This window comes from Cyanistes caeruleus, chromosome 9 (genome assembly GCF_971803275.1).
Source record: "Cyanistes caeruleus chromosome 9, bCyaCae1.hap1.1, whole genome shotgun sequence".
Lineage (NCBI taxonomy): Eukaryota > Metazoa > Chordata > Aves > Passeriformes > Paridae > Cyanistes > Cyanistes caeruleus.
In genome coordinates this window covers 18505003-18532865 of record NC_141709.1, presented here as the reverse complement: position 1 = coordinate 18532865, position 27863 = coordinate 18505003, and the positions used below count along the sequence as shown (strand labels likewise).

General features: G+C 37.5%; 1 protein-coding gene and 1 long non-coding RNA gene across 23 annotated transcripts in view; one reads left to right on the top strand and one right to left on the bottom strand.

Annotated features, from left to right (window-relative positions):
- The window catches only part of HFM1 (helicase for meiosis 1), a 57454-nt gene that overhangs the window by 22196 nt on the left and 7395 nt on the right, over window positions 1-27863 (bottom strand). For 6 of the 22 annotated variants that reach the window (XR_015290443.1, XR_015290444.1, XR_015290441.1 and 3 more), the window contains exons 4-13: window positions 10242-10334; window positions 9742-9863; window positions 8006-8309; window positions 6987-7252; window positions 5481-5528; window positions 3778-3848; window positions 3165-3297; window positions 805-956; window positions 371-448; window positions 71-232 (exon numbers count right to left, since the gene is read on the bottom strand). Coding sequence is in view for 18 of the 22 variants with exons in the window: in XM_086901988.1 (XP_086758114.1) it covers window positions 71-232; window positions 371-448; window positions 805-956; window positions 3165-3297; window positions 3778-3848; window positions 5481-5528; window positions 6987-7252; window positions 8006-8309; window positions 9742-9863; window positions 10242-10334 (1429 nt within the window). In the remaining 4 variants the exon portion in view is untranslated. Of the gene's footprint in view, window positions 1-70; window positions 233-370; window positions 449-804; window positions 957-3164; window positions 3298-3777; window positions 3849-5480; window positions 5529-6986; window positions 7253-8005; window positions 8310-9741; window positions 9864-10241; window positions 10335-12806; window positions 13502-15522; window positions 15766-27863 lie in introns of those variants that run through there. The other 16 variants (XR_015290442.1, XM_086902000.1, XM_086901989.1 and 13 more) reach the window with 14 other exon arrangements.
- Window positions 15694-20790, top strand: LOC147651646 (uncharacterized). The gene is made up of 2 exons (XR_015290446.1): window positions 15694-16630; window positions 18126-20790. It is a non-coding gene; the product is annotated as an uncharacterized LOC147651646 (long non-coding RNA).

The following is a 27863-nucleotide window of genomic DNA, read 5'->3' as shown; positions in this document are numbered from 1 at the left end:
TTGCAATTCCAGCAACATTTTAAAAAATACAACTCTATTGATCAAAACACAGTTAATATGTAACTCTTACATCTTGAGTATTTGGGATTGTTGCAGAAACAGCTACGAATCTCAAGGGAGGAACAGTGTCATGCTTCTCTAAGAGACGCCAAAGAGAAGACTGAATAGTTTTCATCCGACTGACTACAACTTCCAAAGTTGCGCCGCGGCTTTCATCCTTTATAACATGTACCTATCAGGAGTTTTAAAGGACATGATAAACATTTTCCAGTTATAATCTGGACATGTGCTAATGTAATATTTTCTAAGGTTCCATTCATCTTCACAAAAGATACAAAACCAGAGCATTAACCCTCACTCATTTTCTTACCTCATCAATGAGAAACAGTCGTACAAGCTGGACTATAGAGTTGTCTCTCCACCTTCTAGTCATGCTATCCCACTTTTCCTTGGAGGAAAAAAAAACAACACATCAAAACAACAGAAGCTGCAAGATGTTTTAAAGGCCAACATATGCCACAGCTATAGTACATGCAGACATGCCTAAGCTTTAATAAATCTTTAAACAGAAACAATTAAATTAATTCAATCTAATGCCATCTATGTTTCATCTGGCACATTATTATACTACTAACTTGTGTTTATATGAACTGAGAGTATGTACAGCAGTGCACAGACAAACAAAAGGATCATTAAATCACTATATATTACCAAAGAAAAAGGAGCAGTCCTAGCAGCTTACAATTTGAAGACCGCTAATGTCTGCTATTCTAAGTTCTTGTAAGAACCATGAATGCAACCTACAGGTGTAGTGATAATAATGTCAGCATGATGTATTTCAAATAAATCATCCATCAGTGTATCTCCTGTCAGTTCCTTGCAGGTGAGTCCTATAGGACCAAATTTTTCTTTCCAATCATCAAAACGCTGACTGCACAGAGCTTTGATTGGAGCCACTAAAAACAACACCAAATAATGAGAATTAAATCAGGAAAACCAAATCTTCAACTGTATTAAAAATGTATGCATTTATTTTCCTTAGGAAGATACTTTCTTGAATTTAATTTCCCTAATTTTTAGCTCTGCTTCCAGAACCATAAAATCTGTAACTGGTGTTACTGTCCTTATTATCCTACTCCATGTGCACAATCAATGTTGAGCTTTGGGCCCTAGTTCTCTCCCAACAGCAATCAGAAACAGAACCCTTTAATTAAGATTATTTACGCTCTCTCTCAATCCTGTATCCTGTTGGGTTTGATTATTTTGCAGTACCACATGGAAACAATCATTCACCTATCAAAGGTTTTCTCACAGATGGAAGAAACCACAGGAAATACGTATTTTCTAATGGAACATCATACAAATACCATCATTTTCCCAGTTAAGAATGATTTGAGTATTCTGTATTCAGAGAGAAAAGAGGTTATAAGTCAGAGACCACTCAAGAGGAAGAGACAGACTTTTGTTTCTTCTGGTATTATATCAAAATCAAATGTACAGTTAAATGTAGGGTCATACCAAGCAGCTAACACAAGTAGCAGCCCTGATGCTACTTCTCATGAACAGACTCTTAAAACAATCTACTCACATTTTTTTTCCCTGAGGATACACACTGTACTTTTGTAGATTCTTTTTTTCCAGGAATCAGATGTAATTCTCAATAAGGACTGACATTAACAACACATGTAAGGCTATACTGGATGACTAATCTATATGGAAAATGCAGTGATTTAAGTGAAAGAGGCAACCTATGCATGAGCTGAAAACAGCCCTACTATAACAGATCTTGCAGTGATGACATTCTAGCTTACTTAGAGCCACTGGAATATGAATGATTTCTGCATATTAGCTCACAAATTATTCCTAAAGCAAAGAGATGTAAAGAACCAGTCTTTGCTTCAGAAAGAGGTGTAAAATCTCGTAAGAGTATCAGAGAAAAAATTAGCTCCAGAAAACTGATTAAGCTAATGGCAAGTAATTCACAAAATCACATAGCTAATCATCTTTAGCAATGTAAGAGTGTGAGAAGCAAGTGGTTGCTCCTGGAACTACAGTCACCAGCCCTTCAATGTAAAGTACTGGCAAACAACTCTACAGAACTACTGCAAGTTAATTCACATACATGGGGCCACCGATGAACCAGGCACCAGTGCTCACACCAGCAGGACATAGTCTGATTACCACCTCTGTTCCAACATGCAGAAAACTGACAAGTCTCCTTCTCCATCATTGTAGAGTCTGGAAAGGTCAGCAGACATAACTCCACTAGCAGGTAACTGCTTCCTTACTGACAGTTCCAACCAACCAACTTGTATCAGTTCAACCAAGGCAAGTGGAAACTACTACCATACACTCAACCTGGTTCAGCTGATAAAGAACCTGTAGCACATGCCTGCTTCTAAGATCAGTTTACAGTACACAGTAAACTCTAAAGCAACACTAGCTTTATTGTAAAAAGTTGAACAAAATGGAATTAAAAACAAAAATTAAGTTTTTGGAAATATAAGGATGAAACATTTAATAGAAAGACTGACAAATGTATCAGTTTAACAGATTAAAACTGGAACAAAATCACCAATTTAATCAAATTTACATGATGTGAACTCAGTTCTCCAGAAACAAAAGAAAAAAAAAGTATAATTGGTATGACTATCTCCAAGTATTTTCATATTTCTACACAGATCAGTTAAACCCATGAAGATGACAGTTCTGGTGCCTCAGAGGTAATATACAGAACACAGCAGGGAACTTTGCCAGGTAAGTGAATGCTGGAAAATTTGATCCTCATCTTAGAGCAACAGCCAGCCATAAAAAAGACAGTGTCAGCCAGAAACCATGCACTAAGAATTTGTTTTAGTTTCCTTTGCTTTCCTTCCTTACCTTTTTGTGTACATCTTGCCTTCTTGGAGGACAAACTGCTACAGGATTTTTATTTGTATAGGCAATGCTGAATAATGCAATTACACAATGCTGTTAAATACCAATAATAGTTACAATGGTACCACAAATAAACACTAAACCAACTTTAAAAAAAATAAACTAGGCTGCAATTTCTTAATGTATTTAATCTCAGTATTATTCCTGGACTCACTCCAGATCTCTGCATTTGCAGAATGACGTTTTCTGCTCTGTCACCAAAATGCTTAAAGCTGTATAATACTTACTGTAAACAACTTTAATATTTAACCAAGGCAGTGGGGCTTCCATGAGTAATCTGGTAATAGCTAGCTCGAACATTACAGTCTTTCCAGAGCCAGTCGGAGCACATATCACAAAGTTCCTGTCTGTATATAGAAGCTAAGAAAGAATGGCCAAGTCCTGTTAAGTTTTCAATAATGACAAATAAAAGGTTTGCATAACTGTGCTTCCTTCCCACACATTTTATCTTCCACCATCTTAGAAGCCAGGTATGTCCATGCCAGGCTCCTTCTGACAAGATTGATTCTTCCCTCTTTCCTCCCCCACAGTGTCACCCACCCATGTCACTCACTCACTCATCCACCCACCCTTCCTCCATGCAAATATATTACTAATCTGTATGCATAAACAGAAATATAATTCTCATCTTCACACAAAGATATTTTAAACTGAGAAAAACAGTTTTTAAAGTTCTTCTGGTCTCTTCTCCCAGCTAAGCACAAGCCTGATAAACTATTCCAGGAAGAGGTTCTAGATATATTAGAGTTTTCTAACCCATTTATGTTCTGAATATCAAAGTACCACTTAAATTTATCTACAAAGTACTACTTGCAGTTGCAGTTTATATTCCATACTTACATCATCCAAAGCTTTTGACTGTGCATAGTTAAAATATGGGAACTCCTTAAAAATACTCCTAAATTGGGTTGCTTGAGAATATTAAGGAATTTAAAATACTAGAGCTTAAATTATAAAATTGTAGGAATGTAAATGTATCTTGTTCTCACAAACTAAAGCAAACTGAAAACACACCACACTGTTTCACAGGCTTGTAAAAAGTTATCCCAAATTACCAATTAAATGATTCAGTAGCTTTATATTCTTGGAGTGCCATATATTCCCTAACAGTGAAAAAAACAAACCTATTTGAGAGGTCTCAGGATTATCAATAATCAGGAACCTCCTCCCTAACACACGCTTCATGGAATGGCAGACAATTATGGAATGTGAAGCTGCAATGGACAAACCAGATACAAGTACAAGAAGAACACTGCTGTTAGCTCAAGGTGTCAGTGATCACATAGCATTTGTAATTACAACACAAATTAATTACCATAATACTGTATGCCCAGACATAACAGTAGCAATTGCCAACAATGCGTGTTCTTCAGACAACATTCTTATCTAAAACATGCAGAAGATGAAAAGAGAGCACTGTTAGGTTACAGCTCCAGATGAGAGAGCTGATCCTCGGCTGGACTTGCAAAGCAGCCACACAAACAGCCTGACTGTGGCCATTTCATCGGGCAGAGGATGAGCACAGAGTCAGGTATGACACCAACAGGAACAATAAACTGCTAAGGCCTCAGATCCATGTTACATTTAATGTCTACAGAGGAAAAGATACAGGAGTAAAGCAAGAACTAAAACCAGTTAAACATTAAAAATGGGTAAAGGTAAGCAAGTAGCATTAGACTAAAGAAAAAAAGAATTTTCAAATAAAATCTTTATTTAAAATCCATGTTCTACATTCGTGATCTGTTCTCAAACTGCAAAGCATTAATGATCTGTAATTGGTAAATTCACAATAATGAAATCCTCATTCATTTTGAAAATTATTACTTTTTAAAGTTATTTACATGAATTTAAGGTGCCTAAATTTAGACATTTACTGATATTTAACCTACCACTTGACAGGTAATTAGAAACAAGATACTGAAAAGTGTGTAAAAAAAATCAAAAGTTTGACAGATATAGATGAATGCTCAATTATATTACATGTTCAAGGCAGGGCCAAGAAGAAAGAAAATTATGGTAAAATCTGCTTAAAGAATGAAAATACAATATAGGCATACTACAACATAAGGGCACACCAAGAAGTAATATGTGAAGTTAATTTTCTTTTAAGAAAATGTGAGAGAAAGTGAGATTCAGTTCTCCTAATAAGCCTAAATAATAGTTTATTTTTCCTTTATTTAAAGTGTATGGGAATATATGTGTATGTGTATGTTTGTACAGAAAATGGCTGAAATATCTATTATGCAAATTAAAATGTTACATTTTAAAAATAAAGTTTTGAGGGTAAAATTTGAACGTTTGAAATAAGAATGAACTTTCTTAGCAATGAATGATCTACAAATTGTCTTATTTTCATGCTAGCTTTGGAAGTCAAAAGGATAAACACCTACTGAACATTTGATTCCCAGCATTATGCAACAAATTGAAACTATTACAATGCAATGCATTAATTCCTATGGCTACAAATTAAACATTATAATTTTGCAAATGCAACAGCGCTGTAATAAAATTAGGAAAATCAGATACAGCAAATACAAGGATACGTATTTCTGTAACAGCCCTCAAAATTTCCAGTTTTCTTCCTGTAGTTCCTAAAGAAGTAAAAATAGTAAATTTATAAAATCAGTTTCATTTTCAATCAATAACCATGACAAATATCTTCCTGACCCCAAGCCATGAGTTCTGTCAGGAGCTTCAACACTGTAACAAGGTTCGTGCGATAAAAAGAAGATTATGGGATAGGACAGGGAAGGCACTACCTCATCATTTGAAAAGACCATCATGTTGGCCCTTTGATGAATTCACTCCATTTGAAGGATGTCTCAAAACTTAATGCAGTATCTAGGTGTGGTCTCAAGAGTGCCAAGAAATGGACAATCACTTCTCTTAACTTCCCATCTTTGTTAACAAAGCCCAGCATGCTGTTGCCCTTTGTTACTGCAGGGACACACTGCCCACTCAAGTCCAGCAAGCTGTTCGCCAGACCCCGGGCAGTTTTCCACTTTTCCCCAGTCAAACCATCCCAGGGAAACCCCAGGGGTTCTTCTCTTTCCCTGGGGTAGGACTGTGGGTTTGTTCCTGCTGAATTTCATGAGATTGCTGTAAGGCCCCTCCTGCAGGACAGACCCCTGCAGTATTCCCATTTCAGCTGGCACGTGGGCAGTGTGACCCATTCCCCACCCAGAGCCTGGCCAACCATTTTTACACCAGGCAATTGTTGATCCACTGCTAGTGCCCTACCAAGGGTCCCAGAATGTTGTGGAAGATGGTGTTTCTTAACCATTCTGATTCTATAAAAAATCCACTGCTGTCCCTTCACCCTCAAATTGAACCACCACTGCTCATAAGGCAGTCAGACTGGAATCACACTTTTCATTCCTGACTGTTTCCAAATCCCATCCTAAGCCACCACTCTGCCCTACATTTTTCTGCTGGAACTTATTTTCTACTCCATATTTCTGTAGTATTTAGGCACACAAGGTACATTCCACAGATGTGTCATGTTCCAAAAAGTTTAAAATCTAGAAAATAAACTGCACTTAGTTAAAAACTATTAAAAGCCAAAAATAATTTCTAAAACAATTATTTTATCATTTCATCAAAATCTCACCACTTCCCTCCATTTTCTAGGGATCTCCTACTTAAAATATATTTCTACAAAGATATAAATATGAGCCACAACACAAATAAACATTTAATTTTCTATTTCTGGTTTCAAATGAAGATGAAACTCTTTACCACATGAAGGGACAAGGCTCTTTCTTTTCAAATTGCTGAGGGGATGTGAAGTGACATTTTCAAATAGGTTTACACAACTTAGCACTTCTGAAAATGTAATCTTCTTCATAAATTGTTTAGCCAATTCATATTAAACAACAATGCAATTAAGTTCCATAGGACTGCAATACATTCTATCAATTTTAGCTAATTACCTCACCCTGAGCTGATGGGAAAATGTTCTTCACTCTACCTCAGATCTTGGATACCCTTTATTATTATGTACCAAATTCAGACAATGGACTATTTTTCTTTAAATAGAAAATAATTACCTGTCATATCCAGAATCTCTGAAGCATTAGAAAATGATTGAATTTTAATTCCATTTTCAGACACAAATGCCGCATTATTTACCCTATGCAAAGTAAAATCTGAGTCTTCAGTTATTGGAGCATGATGATTTTTTCTCAAAAAGCCTTCTTCTGTCACTTCTTTCATGTTTTCACTTGTATTTAAGTAAGTACCAATTTCTTTCACATCAAAAGAACCGGCTTTAAATGCTGTATTTTTATGCACATTGCCAGACTTTCTAAATAAGCTGCAAAAGATGCAGAATTTTCATCAGCTTGTTGGAATGTTACAGTTTAGCTAATATTTGAAAAATATTAGATATACATTGGTATTAGCAGTGAAACTAGTAAGACATATAAATAATAAAATTGTATCTAACTTTTTGTAATCTGACCTGAAGACTCCTTTAAAGATACATTTTAACTTTATTTCCCTTCCAGGAAGAACATGAAAGAATAAATTGCCCGTCCAGATGAGCTCTGACTCCTACCAGCAGATTAACTCTCAATTTCTGCACCATTAAAACCAATAGAGACATCCAGGTTCTGAGGAAAGGGAGGAGCTGGACACAGAAGAGCAGTTTATCGATAAAACCTCTCCTCCCAGGCAGCACTGAAATCACACTGAGAGCTGCTCAAGGTATTCCTGACTGGCTGACCTCTGCTAGGCAAAGCAAATCATCTCAGCCTTCTTCCTTATCACCATGCAGATAAAGAATTCAAAACAGTATTTTCCAAGAGCTTCATAATCTAAAAATTTCTTTAAAATTTAAGCAACAAACCTGATGCTTACTTTTCTCATGAATGAAGTTGCACTCAGGACACATTTAATTAAAGTACTAAAATATTGCCAAAAAGAAACATTTTTTTCCTTATACTGAAAGAATTAGCATCTGGAGGCTGCTAAAGTACCTTCAATTGAAGGATCCCAAACTTTGTGTCCAACGGATTTATCTAAAATAATAACAGTGATAAATTATCTGAGTTGAGGAGACACATACCTTTTTCTTAATGTTGAATGGACACTCTCATCATCACTGTTTTCACTTAATGCTTTATTTTCTGGTTGCTGAGAAAAATCTATTACTCTTTTAGATTTATTTTCATCGAAAGAGAGGAAAGATGAAACCACTTTCAGATTTTCATGCTGAAAACTAATTTTATCTCTTTCTCCTAGACTTAATTGTATGACTTCTTTTTGAGGGGCTATGCCAAAATGAACAGGTGCTGATGATTTATCTTCTACTTCCTTTGTGTTACTCTTACATTGTTGTATAAACTCATGCTTTCTCCCTCCTACAAAACCTGTAAATTATTATTTCATTAATATTCATATTTTCATTCATAGTCATTTAATCAAGTATCTTTCACACAGAATCAGCCAAATTCACATCTATTGTACAAACTGATATTTCTATCTTAATTCAAGAACTTCAGTGTGTATTTTATGACTTATGCTAATGAATGTAATGCATGCATTGTCAATTAAAAAGTTATAAAAGTAAGGTCCCTTTCTTTCCTTCCTATGCAAAGTAAAGGATGAAAACTATTCTTCAGAACAACAAAATAGTTTGATGACAGAACTCTTCACCCTGTCCCAGAATAAAGATGGTCTTTTAAAAAAAAATGACACAGTGACCAAGCTTGAAGTTCCTACTACAAAGAGTTGAGATAAACATTGCATCTCAACAGTCGGAACTGGAACTGATGTTGGTGACAGGATGGTCTCATAACCTTCTCAGTTAATTATCACATTTTGTAGGGTTAATTCTCAGTAGAATCAGTGTCCTGATCTGGCTGACCAGATCAAGAAGCATCGCTGTTGGCAACAGGAAGGCAAAGGCAGGAACAGAAATAAGCAACTAAATGCAACAAGATAACAAAATAGCTCTATTTTGCTATCTTAATTTCAATGTTCTCTATCTAGAAACTCAAAATTACAATGCCGTGTTTGTGACACAAACCCCACAGCTCTAATCCTACAAATATCAAAAAGCTTATTTGAATAAGTAGCTCTAAATGGAGTTATTCTTGCATAAAGCAGAAGAACCCCACCTTCTGTTTTAGTATAATTCCTAAATTGAGAATATCATAAATCAGCACAGTAGCTAAGAAATGCACAAATCTAGTTGACAGACATGAAGCAATTAAATTCTTTAAAATAAATGTCCTTAAGATAATCTTGAATGTCTAAGAATATGCCACTTGGCAGCAATTAATGACCAGATTCAAATTTATCTGCCTGAGCAATTTGGTTAATGCCCCCATAGGGAAGAAAAAAGTGAGTTTCAACTCCCTATTCCTTGGGTGGGAGACTGGACATCAGATCCATGTGATAACATGCTCTTACAGCCACTTCCCACTGTGTTACAATGCTCTGTGAAACAAAGTGCAGTAACTGAAATTTTGATTATACTTCTTACCTTGCCAACTTCTGCACAGTAAACTTGTGGCATGTATATGCCTCCAGAGGACTGCCATGCTCCTGGCACACCTAACACCATCATTCTCAACTCAAATACATTCTTTGTCTCTACTTGCATACCTAGAATATTTCATATTTCACAGCAAAAGAAAAATGATCTGCCACATTATGTGCTGAGTAATTTAATATCAATGTCAAATACTATGGTTTAGTTGGACTTTGCAGTGTAAGGTTTATGGGTGGACTTGATCATTTTAAATGTCTTTTGCAACCGTTCCAATGATTCTGTGATTCTATTCTATGATACTTTACCCATATGAGTGCTCTCTGCGTTTTTTTCCAGTTCCTTCTGTAACTCCTCCACAGCTGGAATTTCAGCAATAGCTGGAGCAGGTGCAATAAACCAAGCCTTATGCTCTTCATTTTCCAGACACCTATTTTTAACATAGAAATGTGAGGTAAAAGCATTTCTTAAGCACCCTCCACAACAACTAGCTCAAAATCACTAGCCATAAATAACTGATTGTTTCTCCCGCTAAAACATATTATTGTTCTTCAATTCATGTGACTTCTAATAACATAAAATTACAGAGGCAAAACTTCTACTAATCCTTATTTCTTATAGCCCTAAGATACCCCTGCATCGCTGAATGTGCTTAGAGAAACATCTCAAAATATGGGTCATGAACCTAAAAAATTCTAGCCCCACATTTCTATCAGTAGACAAAAAAGTGATTCATAAGAAAAAACACTGCTGTAAAATTATTCATTTTGAAAAACAATTATATATATATCTAATAATAAAGGTTTACCTTTGTCTCATATCTGGTTTTTCATAAAATAAACTGTCCAGTGAAAAGACCATGTCTGCAGAGTTGAACATTTTCAGATCAAATGTGAAGTCTCTTCGTCCGCAAAGGGCAGCACAAGAAAACATAAAACTGAAATTACTAGACCTGAACCTGTCTAAAGCAATACGAAGTTTATCTGTTGTGACAATATTTAATTTCTATATTGTTTTCTTTTAGAACTCTTGACTGCATTCTTAATCCTTCTTCAAACAGAGAAGCTCTCTCTTGATAAAATATGGTTCCTATTACTGCTGCTAAAAAAGCCCTGTAGGGCAGCACTTGAAGCAGCCTTTACTACCATGACATACCTGGGAAGAAAAAGTGGGTAGGAGTGAAGATACAGATAAAGTTTATGTTAAAGTATTTAAATTCTAAGAATAATGCTAAGATTCAGCCTAGAGAAGAGGAGACTGAGGGCACACATTCTACAACTTCCTCATGAGGGGAAGAGGAGGGGCAGACACTGACCTCTTCTCTGTGGAGACCAGTGACAGGACCCAAGAGAATGGCCTGAAATTGTGTCAGGGGAGGTTTAGGATGTATATTAGAAAAAGGTTCTTCCCCCAGAGGGTGGTTGGGCACCGGTCACAGCACCAGCCTGGCAGAGATCAAGAAGTGCTTGGACAATGCTCTCAGGCACAGGGTGTGACTCTCGGGCTGCCCTGTGCAGGGCCAGGAGCTGGACTCGATGATCCTTGAGTCCCTTCCAACTCAGCCTATTTTAGGGTTATTTTATACGACTGCAGCCAGCATTCTTTTTTCTCCAATTGTTTTGTTACGATCAGTCTGTCAATTTTTTGCAAAACAAAATTATACTGGTATCTAAAAATATAAAACTATGATGTTACCCCAACAATTATTTCAATTTACAAGCAAATGAGACTTTTTTCAACATACATGCAAATTGCTTACACAGATAATTAGAGTATGGGCCCAACACCTTAAAGTTGTTAACAGGTTTGTTCTGAAACATCAGGACCAGAGATTATTTCTAAATCATTTATTGTATGCATCAGTATTAAAAATACTCCATCTAATTTCAATGTTTTTCATTTAGCACCATCTGTAGGCATTAGAAATGCATCTTTATGCGTTTCTGTTCAAGAAATTTTACAACTCTTAATTTTGCTTGAGGACAACATAAAAAAGCCAAGATCTTACTAAAAGAATACTACACAGATGATTTCATGAGTCAAAAATCTTAGACTCACTAAAACAAATGGTAAAACACAAATGAAGTTTATAAAGTTCAATAAAGGCCAACTCTGGAGGTAGAATAACAAAGCAAAGCTTTCTTCTTTATCTACAGAGACAAAACCAAAGGTGACACTTCTTTTGTACTCCAGCATCTCATTAGTAACATACGTAAAGGATCTTTATGAGTGCTTTGCAAATAGGCTTCAGGTTTACTTAATTACTGTAAACTGTCAGCTGTGGATCAAAAGTTTTAGAAGTATTTTTCCTTCACAGAATCTGTAAATCTTCAAATATTCCAGAGAGAGGTTTCAAATTTCAAAAAGAAAACATTTCACAATACCAGAATATAGAGCATGTAATCAAAACTATCTGTGAACACAGTGAAGAACTTCAAACAAGAAATCTGTCAATGCCCCTTTTACACACACCAGTACCACTTCTGCCAACTTCTGCCACTCCCCCACTGCCAGGTTTTGCCACTTTTCCCTTCACATTAATAACTCTAAAATTTAGAAGTCATACTGATAAATCTAACAAAGGTGTTTAATTTTGCCTCCATGCTTTTAGTGTCAGTAAATCTAAAGCAGGAGCTCTCAGGCTTGGTATCAGTAGTGGCAGCAGAAAGTACCTGTGAGGAACACTAATCAGGTTGTTATTGAATTTGTAATAATCTGTGTTAGTGCCTATCCAAGTGAATAACCACTGCTCCATCAGCTTCAAGGAGCTGCAAATACTGCACTCTGGTATGAAATTGTTTTCCTACCTCAGGTGGGGAATCATCAATATATGATTACGCAACTTCCATTTAAATGGTCTGAATTTATGATTCCCATTCTTGAGCAGCCTTTGTTATACACTATGTTTGATCTCCTGGGCCCCGGCCCTGTCATTTTTTCTTTGACCAGCTCTATTAATCCCAATTGTTTGCTAATGTAAATAAAAATAAAAGGAGATATCGTGGGCACTCTACAAGACTCGGAATCTAAAAGAAATGCACTCCTTTTTGCAGCTCTGCATTCACCCACCCGCTCCAGCTGGGGAACAGTGGTAAGTCTCTCAGACTTTTAAAGGAAAAGAAGCAAGCAAAAAAGGTGGGGGTGGGAGCGGTGAGGAGGAGCTCAAAGTGTTTCCAAAATGGCCAGGAGACAAAGCATCTTTTCCACACGCTCAATGCGGTCGGAAGATGCATTTTCCAGATGGCAGAATGAGGGAGTAGGTGTTTGCAGGAGCAGCATAGACCACTGATTCACATCTACTGAGAGGCGTCTGCCAAATTCTGAGAGCAAAGACCTTTCTCATGCAACTGCTTTAACAAACACCTATACGTACTACAAACACTGCAGGCCACGAGGGAACTTGCTCAGTTTTGAAGCCACTTTACTTTTTACCTTCTTCCTAAAACAAATCCTTTTCTCAGTCCACGTATTTCATCACAGTGCTCTCTCCAGGGGCCCAAAGTGAAGGTCACAGCCTTTAAGGGGTGCTGACCCAAACAAACCGCAACTGTCCCGGAGGCGCAGAGCACATTCCCAGCTCACTGTGCTGCTCCCCGGTCCCTGCGAGGCCCTGAGCCCCTCACAACCAGGCTCCCGCTCCCTCCGCCGAGGAAGAACCCTGCGGCTCCCGCCTCACCAACAGCGGCTCCCGCCTCACCAACAGCGCCTCCCGCCGCTTCTGCCGCGCAAAATGGCGGCCGCGGGGAGCCGCGCGCAGGAGCCGCCCCAGCGCGGCGGGCGGGAAGCGGTGATGGCGGCCCGAGCCGGACTCGCGCTGTGCGCGGCCGGCGCTCCCTCAGGGACCTGGGGCTCCCTCAAGGGGCTCGGGGCTCCCTCAGGGGGCTTGGGGCTCCCCTCAGGGGGCTCGGCGCTCCCGCCAGGCTTCTCGGGGCTCCTTCAGGGGCGCTCGGGGTTCCCGCCGGACCTCGTGGGGCTCCCTCAGGGGCTCGGGGCTCCCTCAGGAGCCTGACGGAGGGTGCGGGGCCGCCTCACACCCGCTGCCTTTCCTCTGAGGAGCGGCCCGGGCGCAGCATTTGACAAACCGCCTACTCGGAAATCCTGCAGTGGGAGAGGATGAGCCTAAATTCCCCGTAAAAACCGCCAGAGAGGAATGTGGAGACACTCCACTGGTGCTGGGTTTAGAGCTTGTCCAAGCATAGATTTATTGGGAATTACTCACTTGAAAAGTCCTTACTCACTTGGACCCTGGTGTAAGTTAGAAAAGGCAGATGATTCCTGAGCCATACGACTCGGGAAAATTATTCCTGCAGGAAGAAATAAAGATACCGAAAATATTGATCCTCTTAGTGTATTTTTGAAAATGATAAGTTTTTTTTCCTTGCTGCTCAAGTGGTGCAATAAAATTCCTCAAATTGTATGAATTGAAACAATATCCTAAGTATTTGTAAAATTCAGAATTAGGTCGCTTTCCCCTCTCCCCCATGAATACTGCAACTTAAAATTCTGGACTTGCCATTAGAGCATAGCTTTTGAACTAGCAAATTTTAAATAAATGGCACAACTGTCTAAGAAAGTCTAAATTTAAGGTTGTTCAAAGCTTCATGACATTCAACAAATACTATAGAGGCAGCTACTGTAAATATGTATTTCCTCATACATAAATAGATGAAAAGGAGACTATTTTCTCAAATATTGATTGATTTTAACATAAATAATTTTTATTTAATCAATTTTTTGTTTTTCTTTCTTGAAAATATTGATTAATTTTTAACCTTCCATTTCAAATTCTTAGACATTGTGTATATTTACATGTGTGTTCACTCAAGTTGTGCAAGCCCAGATCAATTAAGAATTCAATGCAAGAAATACTACGTTCATTTTTACTATTCACTCTATATTCAGGTCTTTCCTTTATTCTTCTCTTTAAAAGACTTGCATCAGAATTGTGTTGTATTACAATACTCCAAATTTTATACCACGTATTTAGATGCTTTAGCCCACCTTCCAATCTAATTACTGGGCAGACAGCCAAAGGTGAGAAGCACTTCATTCCTACTCCCAACATGACAGGATCTTGGCCAGCGTGGAATAACAAAAGATTTTACAAAGACCTTAGAATATAATCAGGATTGATAATGAACCCATTGTCTGAAATTAGATTCTGAAGCCATTACTTTTATTCAGTAATCTGAATAAAAGTGGGGAAATGTTTGTGCTTATAAGCATGCAATAAGCATTCATTTTTTGTGTATAATAAATTCTGAAACCAGAAAGCATTTTTCCTTCTTACTATTAGTGAATTCCTTCTTCGATTCTGGCCTCAGGCAAGTTTCCATCTTAGTTCACAACATCTGCTTTTAGCTGACCAGACTTTAATGTTTAAAGCCATAATACAAACAGTTCATTTTTTAAAGCTATTTTTTTCTTCAATTCCTTTCCCTAGGTGACATCTCCCTCAACACACACACAAATCACATAAAATATATAGCAAAGCAGTCTCTCAACTGCTCTGAGACAGTTTAATTTTTGATTTTCCCCGAGCCTAACATCTGATCTGCCATATGTTTTGAGTCTTTCCAGCTCATGGTGATCACATACTTGAATGTTCTGGAGCAACACAGCTAGAAAATCATGAACACCAGACACTGGTCAGTGATCCATATGTTAACAGAACAATTCCCATATTTGTTAAATACAGAGCTGTTAGAACATTCAATTTTCTCCAGAACATAAAAACCAAACAAATCAGCAACAAACAAATTAAGTGTAGAAAAGCAGGAAGATGTAAGAGAGCTCACAATCACTGGTGACTTCTCTCAGTTTCCTTCGTTGAGCTTTATCTACAATTTCGTGGCAAAACCATTGGTCTCTAAAAAGCACCCTTCCTCATGGTAAAAATCACTGTTATAAGGCATAAAATCACAGGCAACCCCTGAACTGTGTGATTTTTATCAGTGCTTGAAGTGCTTGCATGCATTAATTTATTAAAGGAATTGTAAATAAACTCAATAATTAAAAAAAAAAAATGCACCTGTAACCTTTTCCAGTAAAATAAAATACAAATAAAAATACATCAAAAATGAAGTTACCTAGCTAGGTGAGGAAAAGGAGAGTTTCCATTTTATCATGTAGGTTAGGATTTACAAACGTGGGCCGGATGTTGCACCAACCCTGAAAAAACTTAAAGCAAGTGAATAAGTTGATTTGTGGCAGCTGAAATCACTCACGTGCATAAGCGTTTGCAAGGCTGGGTCTTAGGAGAGCTAAGCGCGGCTCCCGGCGGGCCGCGGCAATCCGGCCCTGCGTGTCCGCCCGGGGGCTGGCCCAGCGCTGAAACAAGGCCCTGCTCCCCAGGGCACAGCCTGCAGCCTGCCCCCGACACATGCTGCTCCGGCAACTTTAGCTCCTGAACTTGCATTTTGATGCGGCTAAACTAAAATATTTTTAGCAGTATTGTTTTTTTTGTGGTTTTTTTTTTTGTTGTTGTTGTTGTTATTTTTCCATGGTGAGGTGGAGAAAGTGTTCCTTTCTGTACATTTTTTACCTTTGCTTCCTTTATCAATTTCTTACCCATACACTTTTTTTAGTTGGTTTTTTCCTTTGTTTGTTTGTATTTTTTTTTTTACACTTTTAAGAGATGAACACCTCAGGTATAGACTAACCAAGAATTATTTTCATTATGTATAGTATTAGTCTCATGCTTCAAATTAACTTCAATTAAATTAAATTAATATTGAATTTAATTCAATTAAAAGAAGCACATTCCACATCTAAAACTCCACCCTGAACAAATCTTGTAATGTACAAGCGTTTATTTTATGTCCTAGAGACGCTAGCAATTTTGTACATGGACAAAGGAGATATCATGTTAAGTACAGACTTTATAGTTCACATAGCTGATACTTTACAATTCCTGTGTATCTGACTCAGATGTGCAGCTGAGAAAATAAGACATACACAGAAGGAAAAAAAATGAGATTAATGCTGTAGTGATATTTGCTCTTTTGGAATGTACCTCCTAGGAGCCAAGACATTGCTTCTTTCCTTAAAAATGAAATAAAAAATGTCTCATTGAAAAGTATCTGTGGAGCCTGCTTTTGTACAGATGACAAGCCTGAAAGTTATATCTGCAATCGCTGTTTTGGAAAATATCTGGATATTTTCATTTCGTAATTCCAACAATGTACTTTTTTAAAGGTAGGGATGGAATAGATGTTTTTAAGCTAGAGCTATTTTGTTGAAGTCAGTTCTCAACAGAAGTACAAGAAATGCTCTTATTTTATTAGCTTTTTATTTTAAATTAGTATCAATCAATTCTGTTTACAGCTATACAGCTAACATCTGGATTCCAGATCCTCTGATGGTTCATGCCCTTTGAAAATGTTTCCTGTCAGCAAGATTTCTTGCTTTGGATTGGAAATTATAATTCTATAATTAAAAAAAAATAAAATTCAGAACTCCTGAAAAGTAACTTTTTTTTTAGAGTTCTTCCTTTAAATAGATAAGTGTACTAAGAAATCTATAGCTTATTTTCCTAGAATAATTCTTTCATTTGTAAAAAAAATAAATATTTGTCCACAGTCAAGGAACAGAAGAAAATTTGTGAGTTTTGAAAATACAGGTCTGATATATGATTCATTTTTAGAATACATTTTGTTTTATACATAGCATTTTTATTCATCAAGAAAGCTTGTATCTTTTCAAATATGGTTTATTATTTTGGCAAACAATGATTTGAGGAAACCATGACACTATGGCCACTTACCAACTGTGTGTTTGATTCCTCCTCAAGGGAAGAATTTTCTTGGATTTGTGTCCACTCCATTTTGTTTGGAAAAAAAAAAGACACAAATATTTTGGATACTGTTCTCTTTGAAATACTCATTCAAAGACTTCTAGAAAACTTCATCTTCACTTTCTGCCTTCCTTGGTCACATCCTAATTTTAAAATTTATTCTGATTTTACATTTATACTGATTAAGGTGGAATAAAACAACTCAACCACAAACAGTGTTTAAAGCAGCAGTGTGATCCACATGCAAAGAGTGGGGGGTCCAGCCAGTATGATTAATGGCTTGATGTAGTCAGGGCTAAGACACATATGTATTCCAAAGATAATTCTGTTAATTTGAAACTGTCTTTAATAGAAAGACAGCCTACTTACTCAGTTATTTCTAATAATCTTCCATACTGTAGCTATGCTGTGCATTTTAAGTTAAACAGCAACAATATGCCAATTAAATTTCTGCAGACTATATGATCTGAACACCCTACAGATCCTTAGCTTTTTCAAAGTAGGTCCGTGTATACAGATTTTGTTTGATCTCTGGTTCATGTCAACCTGGTTTTGAAACATACCATAACTAGAAAATGTTTCTTTATGATATGTTAGTTATCAGGAATGTGATCTATACTGATAGAGGAGGAAACAAGTTCATGCACTGATCTTTCTTAAAAAATGAAATTATTCTCCTTGCATTAAGGTAAAAAGCATACATTCTTCAAAGTTTATATTTTCTCCTGGTTTCAACTTTTATGATCATTGCCTTAAGCTTATTATTTTAAATTTATTAATTCAATGGTTGCTAACATAACATAACATAACATAACATAACATAACATAACATAACATAACATATTTACTGATACATCATAAAAAGTTTATGTACAAAACTGCATGTCTTCTACACAGGAAACAAATTGCCATCTAGTCCTGAGGAGAGCATTGGGATATTATTGTGGTGCAAGTGATACACAACAGAAAGTACAAGTACAGAAGTATTGTGCATCCTTGCAGATGATGGAATGGACACAAGCCAACCCTCCTGACTGATAACAGATATTAGGAAATTGTATTTTACAGCACTGGAACCACATTGATGTAGGAACTCAACATGATTTGGCCTTTAAAACTGTATTCTGGTAGATGCAGCAAGATGCAACACACAAGAATGACAGAAGTTATCTAATATCAGGGTAACAAGAAATGGCCTCAAGTTGCACCAGAGAGGATGTAGACTGGATATTCTTCATGGGAAGGTTTATCAGGCATTGGAACAGGCTGCCCAGGAAAGTGGTGGAGTGACCATCTCTGGGGGGATTTAAAACGTCTGCACACATGGTTCTTAGGGACATGGTTTGGTGGTGGATTTGGCAGTGCTGAGTTAACGGTTGGACTTGGTATTAAAAGTCTTTTCCAACCTAAAGGATTCTCTGGTTAAGCTATGTATTGAGTACTTCATCACAGTCCATGGGTTCACTGCCCTTCATGTACAAATCTGTGCAATTCCATTGCACAAGTCTCAAAGGCATTTGAATGACATCTTTTTTTTCCAACTCAACCAAATTTGTACCACTGTAAACTTCAGCAGTATTGTATTTTGGGGACTGAAAATCAACTGAAGCAGTATAATTCAAAACTTTAAAGTAGCGAGTGTCTTACATTTTGGAATGCAGTAACTAAATACAGATGTTCAGATTCCGGTTGGGGCACTTGAGGCAATTGTACCAGTTGCTGATATGTTCTGAAAACAAACCCCAAAACAAAACTAAAAATTACATGAGAAACAGCAGAATAGAATGTGAGTACCCTCACATTTAAGAAATCGTCCATCATCAGATGGGTTTGTTCCAAGCGACTGTGGACTCGAAACTGCCAAGCATCTTAGGAGTAGGCACAGTACTAAATAGAACACATTCTGGGAAACTTCCAAACTGAGAAGTAAAGACAATGACTGAAGCTTGGGGACTTCTCATCATCACAAAAGCATTTGAGTACAAAATCCCACTGCACTTTGGCACAAAACACTGAAGATGGTTTACACAGACTCAACTTATCCTCAAAGTAGCACAACTGCTTTGGTGACAGTGGAGAACCTGAGATATCAACATGTTGCAAAGAAAGAAAAAAACTTCTGTCACACAGAATTTTTGATAAAAATGGAAGAGGCAGCAAGGAGCACGGCTGAAAAATGCAGTATGTCGACAACTACCAAAAGAAACAGAGTTAGATATGAAACACTTTTATAACAAGCTGACTACTGACAACGATACAGAAAGTAGGTGACAGCATTTCAAAGTCAAGACATTCTACATACTTGTTGATGTGTTTACAACATAGATGAAAGAGCAGTTTCAAGATTTCACAGAGAAATGCAGGCTGACACATTGACATTGATAAAGTTTTTAACACATCTTCTCATAGAAGCCTCAAAGAAAACTTTGTCATTTGCATATTTAGTCCAGCTATTTACTAATCAGTCCTTTCCTGTATTAATTCAGACTATACAGACTTACTGGTAAGTTTTGGGTTAAGATGTTCAGAAGAGGACATATACATTTAAATACATAAAGAAAAGATGGAATGTTCACTGGACTTTGTCTACAGAAGAATTCAGGGTGTCATAACAATTTGACAGTTTTGTGAGTCTTCTTCTGGAAGGTGGTATGTGTGTTTTCTACTGAAACACTGTTCAGAAAATTGAAAGCCCTGGCTTCCTATGTATTTCTAAAGAGGACTTGGGAATTTATTGAGTCTAGCCCATCACTATAAAGCATGGTAGGGTTCACCCTTCAGCATTATAGTATTCACTCAAGATCCCTTCCCTTTCTGTGATTTCAGTCCACATCTCTCATCTCATGAATGAAAGCTCCAGGTACTCCATTATTGGGTTTTGTGATCCAAGCCTGAACCTGCTCTTTGAGGGTAAAACCATTTAAACTTGTATGGAACAATTAAACCTTATGTAGAAAGAGCACATATGTGCTAATAGCACTGTTTGACTCAGGAAAATCGCCTACTTGTGAGACCTTCCCCAATCAAAGTATTTCTACCGACATCAGTGATGTTTGGATCACATTTGCAAGAACAGCCAAATAGTTAAATCACTATTTAAAAGTGAAAAATTGTTCACATGCTAATAACTTTGAATTGCAGGAGTGGATTTTATAAAGGTCTTAAAACTCTTTAATTTAGAATGAAAGAAACTAAAGATTAAAAACTTATGCCTTAACAGAATGTTTCTGCAAGTCATAGCAACTTATAAAAAAATCAGCCTAACCTAAACTATTGCTGTAGCATTGCTAAATGTTACAAAGTGTGAATTTCAAGTATTCAGTGGCCATTCATTACTTCTTTGTACTTAAGTGTCATGCTTCTCTGTTAAACAAGCTATATTTGCAGCATCTAGGCAAATTACTTTAACATTAGGTCTTCATAGGCAGACTGAAAAATACCTAATGTGAAAAGAGTTTTTTCATGAAATGCCTTATTTTGTTTGTTGAGAAGTTGCTGACAGATAAAATTCTCATTATATTCAGACAGTATTTTAATTAAAATATATACAAAAATAAATCCATCTCCTGTCTCCTTGTTTTGGCTCTTTCTTCTAGCATTACCTCGACAGAGCTAGAATGGTTCTGGCAGACCAAGGAGGCTGTAAGAATCCCCAACCTCAGCTACTTCATGTAAAAAGCCATTAAAGTTCACTAAGTCATCCCCTTTTTGAGACCTGTAACTTTTCCTTTTCCCTCCACCCTTCTGTTTTCTCCAAAGTGTGACCTATGACCTATATTCACAGTCTGTGCATAGACTGTGGAAGCAGAGGGATTTGAGGTAGAAACATTTCCTTGGGCAATAGAAGTGGTAACAGCAGGAGTACCAAGGAAAACAAAGTGTTAGGGTAAATCTCCTCTTAACAAAAAAAAAAAAAAATCACAAAACAATCACAAAAAAAAAAGAAATCACAGTGCCAAGGTGTTCCTCATAGCTACTCTATGTATGGGGAAGAATCTTTGTCACCTCTGTACAAGGTACAGAATATAGATCTACAGAACTTCAGCAATAACTAAAACAGTATTTGTTAAAAATAATAGTAATTAAAAATTGGAGTGTAAGCAAGAGAGATGAACTAAAATGTTAGGACAAAGCCCAGCAATCATGAAGTTTTAGAGCACATATTTATCATGCTGCCAGTCAGAGCTGAGAGCTCTGCAAAGCAGCTCCAACCACTGCTTTCCAGAAGCCAGAGGAGAGCAGAGACACAAGGCAGTTATCCTGATGGAGCTGAGGTCTGTCACCACAGTAACAACTCTACAATAAAACAGGAGACATCAGAAAAGCAGAGGAAGTTTACTCACACCACCCCCCATCCCAAAAAAAGAAAAAACCAAAACCAAAAACCAACCACACAAACAAACAAAAAGGCATAGGAAAGGGCTCCAAGAGAGGCTGGGGCTCTGGCTGGGCATCTGAACCCTGAAGTCCCAGTTTCTGTAGCACCTGCCCAGGTTAGCACCCAAAGAAAGATGTGGTTACATTTACTTACATGTATTTCATGTTTTGGTAGTAAATTCCTATTTCCCCAAATACGTTCCAAGCTTTTAATCAAGGTCCTTACTTCTGCTTCTTGTCATCTGTTTCCCAAAGACTTTTATCTTTCACAGTCTTTCTGCTTTGTCATTAGCTCATGGGTGTGCACTGTGTGTATTTCAAAGGTTGAAAACACAGCTTGGGTGTCACCTGGTCCTTTTTATCTGACACTTGAGGGCATGAAACATGCCTCCAGCACTAAATTGAGAGAGACCCCTATACATGGGAAGCCCAGAAATACAAGTACACACATGTACTACTGCATATTGTTCTAAGAGTATAAACTAATCTACAGTAATTATCTTAGGGAACAAGACAACAGCACAATTTCCTCTTTGAAACTACCACTGCTGATCATTCAGCCCGAAATAAGCATTTTAACCATTATTCCTTTCCTGCCAATTAAACAGTTTTATAATGGGTCACTGAAAAACAAGGAATTTCAAGGACTCAGACTGATTTCCCTGTTACTGCCACCCCACTTTTCTAGTAGTAAAGCATAGCTTTATTTTCAGTGATTATAACTAGTGATTCCTTTGTTGATTTCTGGGAAGCCCACTGGCATCATAATCACAGTGTAAGATTTTACCATATGTGATACTAATGTTAGGCAGTTTGTTTGGCTTTGTCTTTATATTTGGAAAATTTGGTACAGATTCAAGATGAAGTTCGAGGAGTTTGTGCTTTAATTTGTTAAAATTGGCTTTTTTCTGCTGAAGACTATTTCAAACAATATGGTGGAGTAGGATAGAGTGAAGTGTGTTCTCTAGACCAAGACCACTTTTCATTGCTGACAGGACATGTAAGTAAAATCTAGTGAAATTAAAATGACACAGGAATTAAAACAGCACATTTCCACCTAAGGTGGGTTGAAAAATAGAGTTTTCATCCTGGTAAAATCCTAATACTTAAGACTACTTCTGTTTTAAAATATCCTATTGTTTTGAGACTTCCATAAAAACCTTGGGCCAAGTTGGTATCTTCAAGTGGAATATTCTTGCGGTGGTGAAAATTCAGCAGATCATGACTTCCCTTCAACAGTAAGTACTTCAGTAATTTTTAATTCATTCAGAACAGTCTTGTAGAAAAAGGCATTAAAATGAGATTCTTTTCGGTGCAGGATATTTTAAAATTTCAGTTATATTTTTGCATTATCTAATTTTTTCCTACTTTTACTTTAAAAGTGAAAAATCTCAGTAATGCTATTTACTACTGTCATAAAAACAAGCCATCTTTCCCATGGTGATTTATATAGCTAGACAGTATGCAGCATGTATCTTAAGTCCTATAAAACTGAAATTTGCACAAAATGGTATTTCTAGGTTACATTTTGACATTATACCAGGAACTGTTTGCCATATGTTTGGAAAGGATTAAAAAAGCATTATTCTCACATTAAATAGGGGACTGGGGCTTGCTACTTACCAGGTTTCTATTCATATTTACAGCGTTTTGAGTAATTTCTATTTTGGACATAAGAAACGTCAAGAAATATCTACAGAATATTGGAAACGAGAGGAAAAAACCTTCTGATACCAAACACAAAATACAATGCTGCATTTCATTACTATAATTGTTGCATTGAACCAAGCACTTATCTTAGGAATCTACCAGTTCTCAGGAAAAAAACCCAACATTTCATTCATATACATGCAATTTCTCTGGTTTAAAATGAATTTATTTCAAAGAAAGTATCAGTTAACACCACAGAGAGGTTTTTTCCCCTTTGCAAAGCTCTATTGTTCTGAAACACTTGCTGAAAATAGGACTTCAAGGCAGTGGAGGAGAGTCTAAGATGAGTTCAGGAGCTTTCTGTGATTCTGCCCCCCTTGAATCATTAGTATTTCTGAAACTCAAGAAAACTGGGTATTGTGTGAAATAGCTTGAGGGAACAGCTTCAGAACATTAAAATACAGTCCACAGGCAATTTTCTAAAAGAACTCTCCTTACCATAGTTCTGTTCTCCTTTTTAATATTTTAAGCTCGATGCCTTAAGTGATATATGCATTACTGTCAGTATAAAAGTTCTCTTTAGTGCCTTGGCATGAGGGCCCCAGAGTTACCATCTGCTGGGGGCTCCCAGGCGCTTCCCTGAGCCCACAGGGATGCCAGCACAGCTCTGCCAGGGATGCTGCCAGCCGGGCACAGCAGTTTTTCCTCTGTGTATTCCCACCTTCTTCTGCATGCAGCTATGGAACACTTCTCGTAGGAGCCGTGGCTCTCTGCTCCTGTGCCGGCAGCTCTGGGATGAAAGTGTGGCAGGCACAGGGAAACCCCAGCCAGTCCCACTGCTGCTGTGCCTTCGTGAGCTGAGGGTTAACTCTACCTTATAGTGATGTAAACAGGGAGGAAATACAGTCTTCTCTATAATGCCAGTCTAAGAGAAAGTATACATGAAAAAGAGTAACTCTAAAACCTAGAGCTTTGGGGCAGGGATGTGGCAGCTTTTAGAGATTTGCGATTTTTTGCTTTTTATTTGTAACATCACCCGTAGGGGTTTGTTTCTTTTTGTGCCAAACAACAATAATAACAGAACCAGAGTTTTAAAATCTAGAGTTCAAAAACATAAATACTTGTAGTTTCTTCTAGGTTTAGAGTAATAAATCCTTGTGTGCATGCATACTTGCAGATAAGTGGGCACAGTTTAACTTGTATGAAAAACTAAGTGTTAGATTAAAACAACTGTTCTCATATCAGTGAGAACTTAAAAATAATGTAAATGCTACAAGTATAAAAGATATGACAAGAAAGGTGTTTCAAACAAAGTCAGTTTTCCAGCTTATTAATTCTGGGAGCTGACTCTCCTCTTTATCACCTTGTTTTAACCACTGATGCCAAAATATGGAAAGCATGAATACTAGCAGCATAGCAAAAAAAAAAACCCCAAAACCAAACAAAAAGAAAAAACAACCTCTAAATTTTTAAAATTATGATCAGTGAGTAGAATACACAAAGAATTCAGTTTTAAAACCTGAATAAAATAGTATACTATTCAAGAAATAGTATACAATATCATGCTTTCCTAAAATTATCTTTTAGCTTGAAGAATTCAGTCTTGCTAAAACGGAAGGCCAGTTAGATACAGATGAATTTTTACTCACAGAAGCTACACAGGAGAAGAAATTCAGCAGTACCTAAGACCACAATAGTAATAGCAGTGGAACAATGAAGTAACAATTGCCTAGAAACAGCATAGGAGAGTGGAAAACCTAGCCTTGTGCACTGATTTAAATAAAAGCCTGCATGTATGTTGTTAGATCATATTGGAAGTGACATTGTGTTAAGAGGTTTCAGCCATTGAAGTTGTACTGATGTAAGCTGGGGCAGGATTTTGCCCTTCCTACCACATTTATTATACATGTGCTGCTCACTCTCTTGTTTTGCTCCAGTCTGACCTATTGGCTGTCCCTGCTGGCTGGGATGCTGACTTCATCCTTGACCCTGGCTTTCTTCCACACCCTGATTCTCCTGTGGCTGCACATTACAGCTCTCATTGCTTTAGCAATCTATTTTATACTGTAATTTCATCTTCACTGAAGTCTCCCATTAAGGAATCTGATTATTTCAAACTATCACTGAAGCTGTTTGCTTTCCTAATTTGAAATACTTGTATTTTGACCTCAGTGTTTCTCAGTATAAGCACCCTGCAGAAACATTAAAATTAATCCTCTAACGGCCAATTTTAATGCAAAACTACGACAGTTTTCATCTTCAGCTATCCCTACCAGCTCTTCATTGATTGCAGGATCTGTTAAAAAATGTCTTTCCTTGTTTTCCTCCATGGATTTTCTCCAGACTATCTTTTCATCTAAGGCTGGACTTTTCATTCCACCTCTCCTTAAGAAGTAACTTTCATCAGAGCTGTGTGGATACCAAATGCTATCAAGTAAAACTGTTACACACAGCTTTGTTTGTGTTGTATATATGCAAACGCAGATAAAGTCAGCAGAGAATAAGGTCCCACTGGTCAGTGCCATGGAAGAGTACACTGGGATAAACAGACCATTTACAACGCAGAATACCCCTAACTGTATCCAAAGGATGTATTTTGGATAAAAAACAAGAGGAAATTGAGTTTTCTGAGTTGAGAGGGAATTGTTAGGACACAAAGCCTGTGGCTATAAGAATATTGGATATAATAAAGATCAGAAAGGCTGAGAGGCTATGTCCTTCTTCTGGCATGAAAGGCAGTGTTCAGAGTGGATGGAGCCATTACAGCTGACTTATTTCCTTTCCCTTACTCAAATCTCTGAAGGAAGACACCCTGCTAAGTGGTGTGTTTCCACAGCAGCTTCACGGTTCTTGCCAGAAGAACAAACATGAAGACTTCAGCTCTCCCCAGCCAGTCTAAATGAGCACTGTAGTGTTCCTGTGAGTTCCCAGCCCCCCATTTAGCACCACTGTCTCCAGCCTGTTCTGTCCTTTGTTAGCATTTTATCAGCATTGTTTACAAAACTGCTTCTCTGTCTGTCAAAAATCCTTTTCTCAGTCCTTCCATCCAATCCTATTGCTTTCCAAGTTGTTTTCAAAATCATTATAATACCGGTTTCTGAGCGACTCCTTGTACTTTAACAAAAATTTCAGTTAACAGAGGGTCAAAAGAGAGAATATGAGAGATTTCTGTGTCAGGGAGCAATGTCTGAGAATGCCACGGACTTGCATAAAAGTCAGTTTGGTACACATTTGTACCAAAACCAGGGACATTTCAACATCCCACGTTTGTTGAATACATGCATTGGTCAGTAGGTAGCTGACAACTCCTTTGGACAAAATATGAACAGCAACCATTGCATCCCTCATGCCTCTTTCAGGGAATGCTAGTAGAAAATCTACTTTCAGTTAGGCAAAATATCTGGAGCACTCCCTGTGCTACTTGTGAATTAAATTAATTTTTGGTTTCTTCTTAACATTAGATATTTTAGAAATGCCTGTTGGACAACAGTATTTCCATTTTCACAGGTGTTTTGGTCTTGCTGCTTTCTTGAATAATGACATAACTTTTGATCAATTTAACTCATAGTTTCCATGTTTTGTAGCTGTAATAAGAAGCAGTTTCATAATGAGCACACATGTTTCTGTGGCTTGCATACCACAGACTGAAGAACAGAACTAAAATCAGAATATAGTCACCAAAAGCCTCCCTGGAAAGCTCATGTGCAGCAAAACCCACTACTTGGAGCACACTCACACCAAATTACAGCACTAAAATACTTCCTCACTGAGAATATGAAAGGGATCCACAGACTCCAGAAATGGTGTTGTGTAGGAGGAATTTTGAAACAACTAATGTGTCCTATATACCTTCCCACAAAAAACATTACAGCAGAAAGCAAGCAACCCAATATAGACAAGGCAGTGTCACAGGCACTATTCTAGGTGAGTTTCTATGCTTAAAGGAACATTAGAAGGTTGAGGCACTTGAGGGCTCAAAAAAGTTCATTTTTAAGTGAGTTTCCTGCTATTCCAGATGCAGCCATGTGCTATTTGGTCCATTGCCTCACCTGTCTGGAGAGGGCTTGTCTGAGACACCTGAACAAGTAACTTGGAAACAAGGAGAACGTGGCTCCCACTTATTTGCCAGAGGTCACAGTAGACTGGAAACATGGCATGCTTTTCCATGCAGGGAGGAGGAGAAGTAGAACTGCCTTTCCACATGATCACATCCCTGCCTTCCCTGTGCCAGAGCTTGAGAAAAGCCTCCTGCTGCTTCCTGACACAGAGCTGTGCCTGTCACATAGGGCTGAAGCCACAGTCAACTTCAACATGCTCCTCTGCCAGCCCACAGAAGTTACCATCTTACTCTGGCATTAAAAAAGTCACCTCATTGTAGTTTTTCATATAATAATAATGAAGCTAGTTTTCATTTCATCACCTGTAGCTGAGTAGCAAAAAAAAAACACCCCAAAAAAACCAAACAAAAACAAACTCCAGACAATCGTCTTTAAAAATCAGTCAAGTCATAGCAAACTACTCACAAGAGAATTCATCCTTGGAATTTAATACAGAACAAGCTCTGCAGTGCACCAGTACACACTTTAAATAAAGTCTTTCCAAGGCATT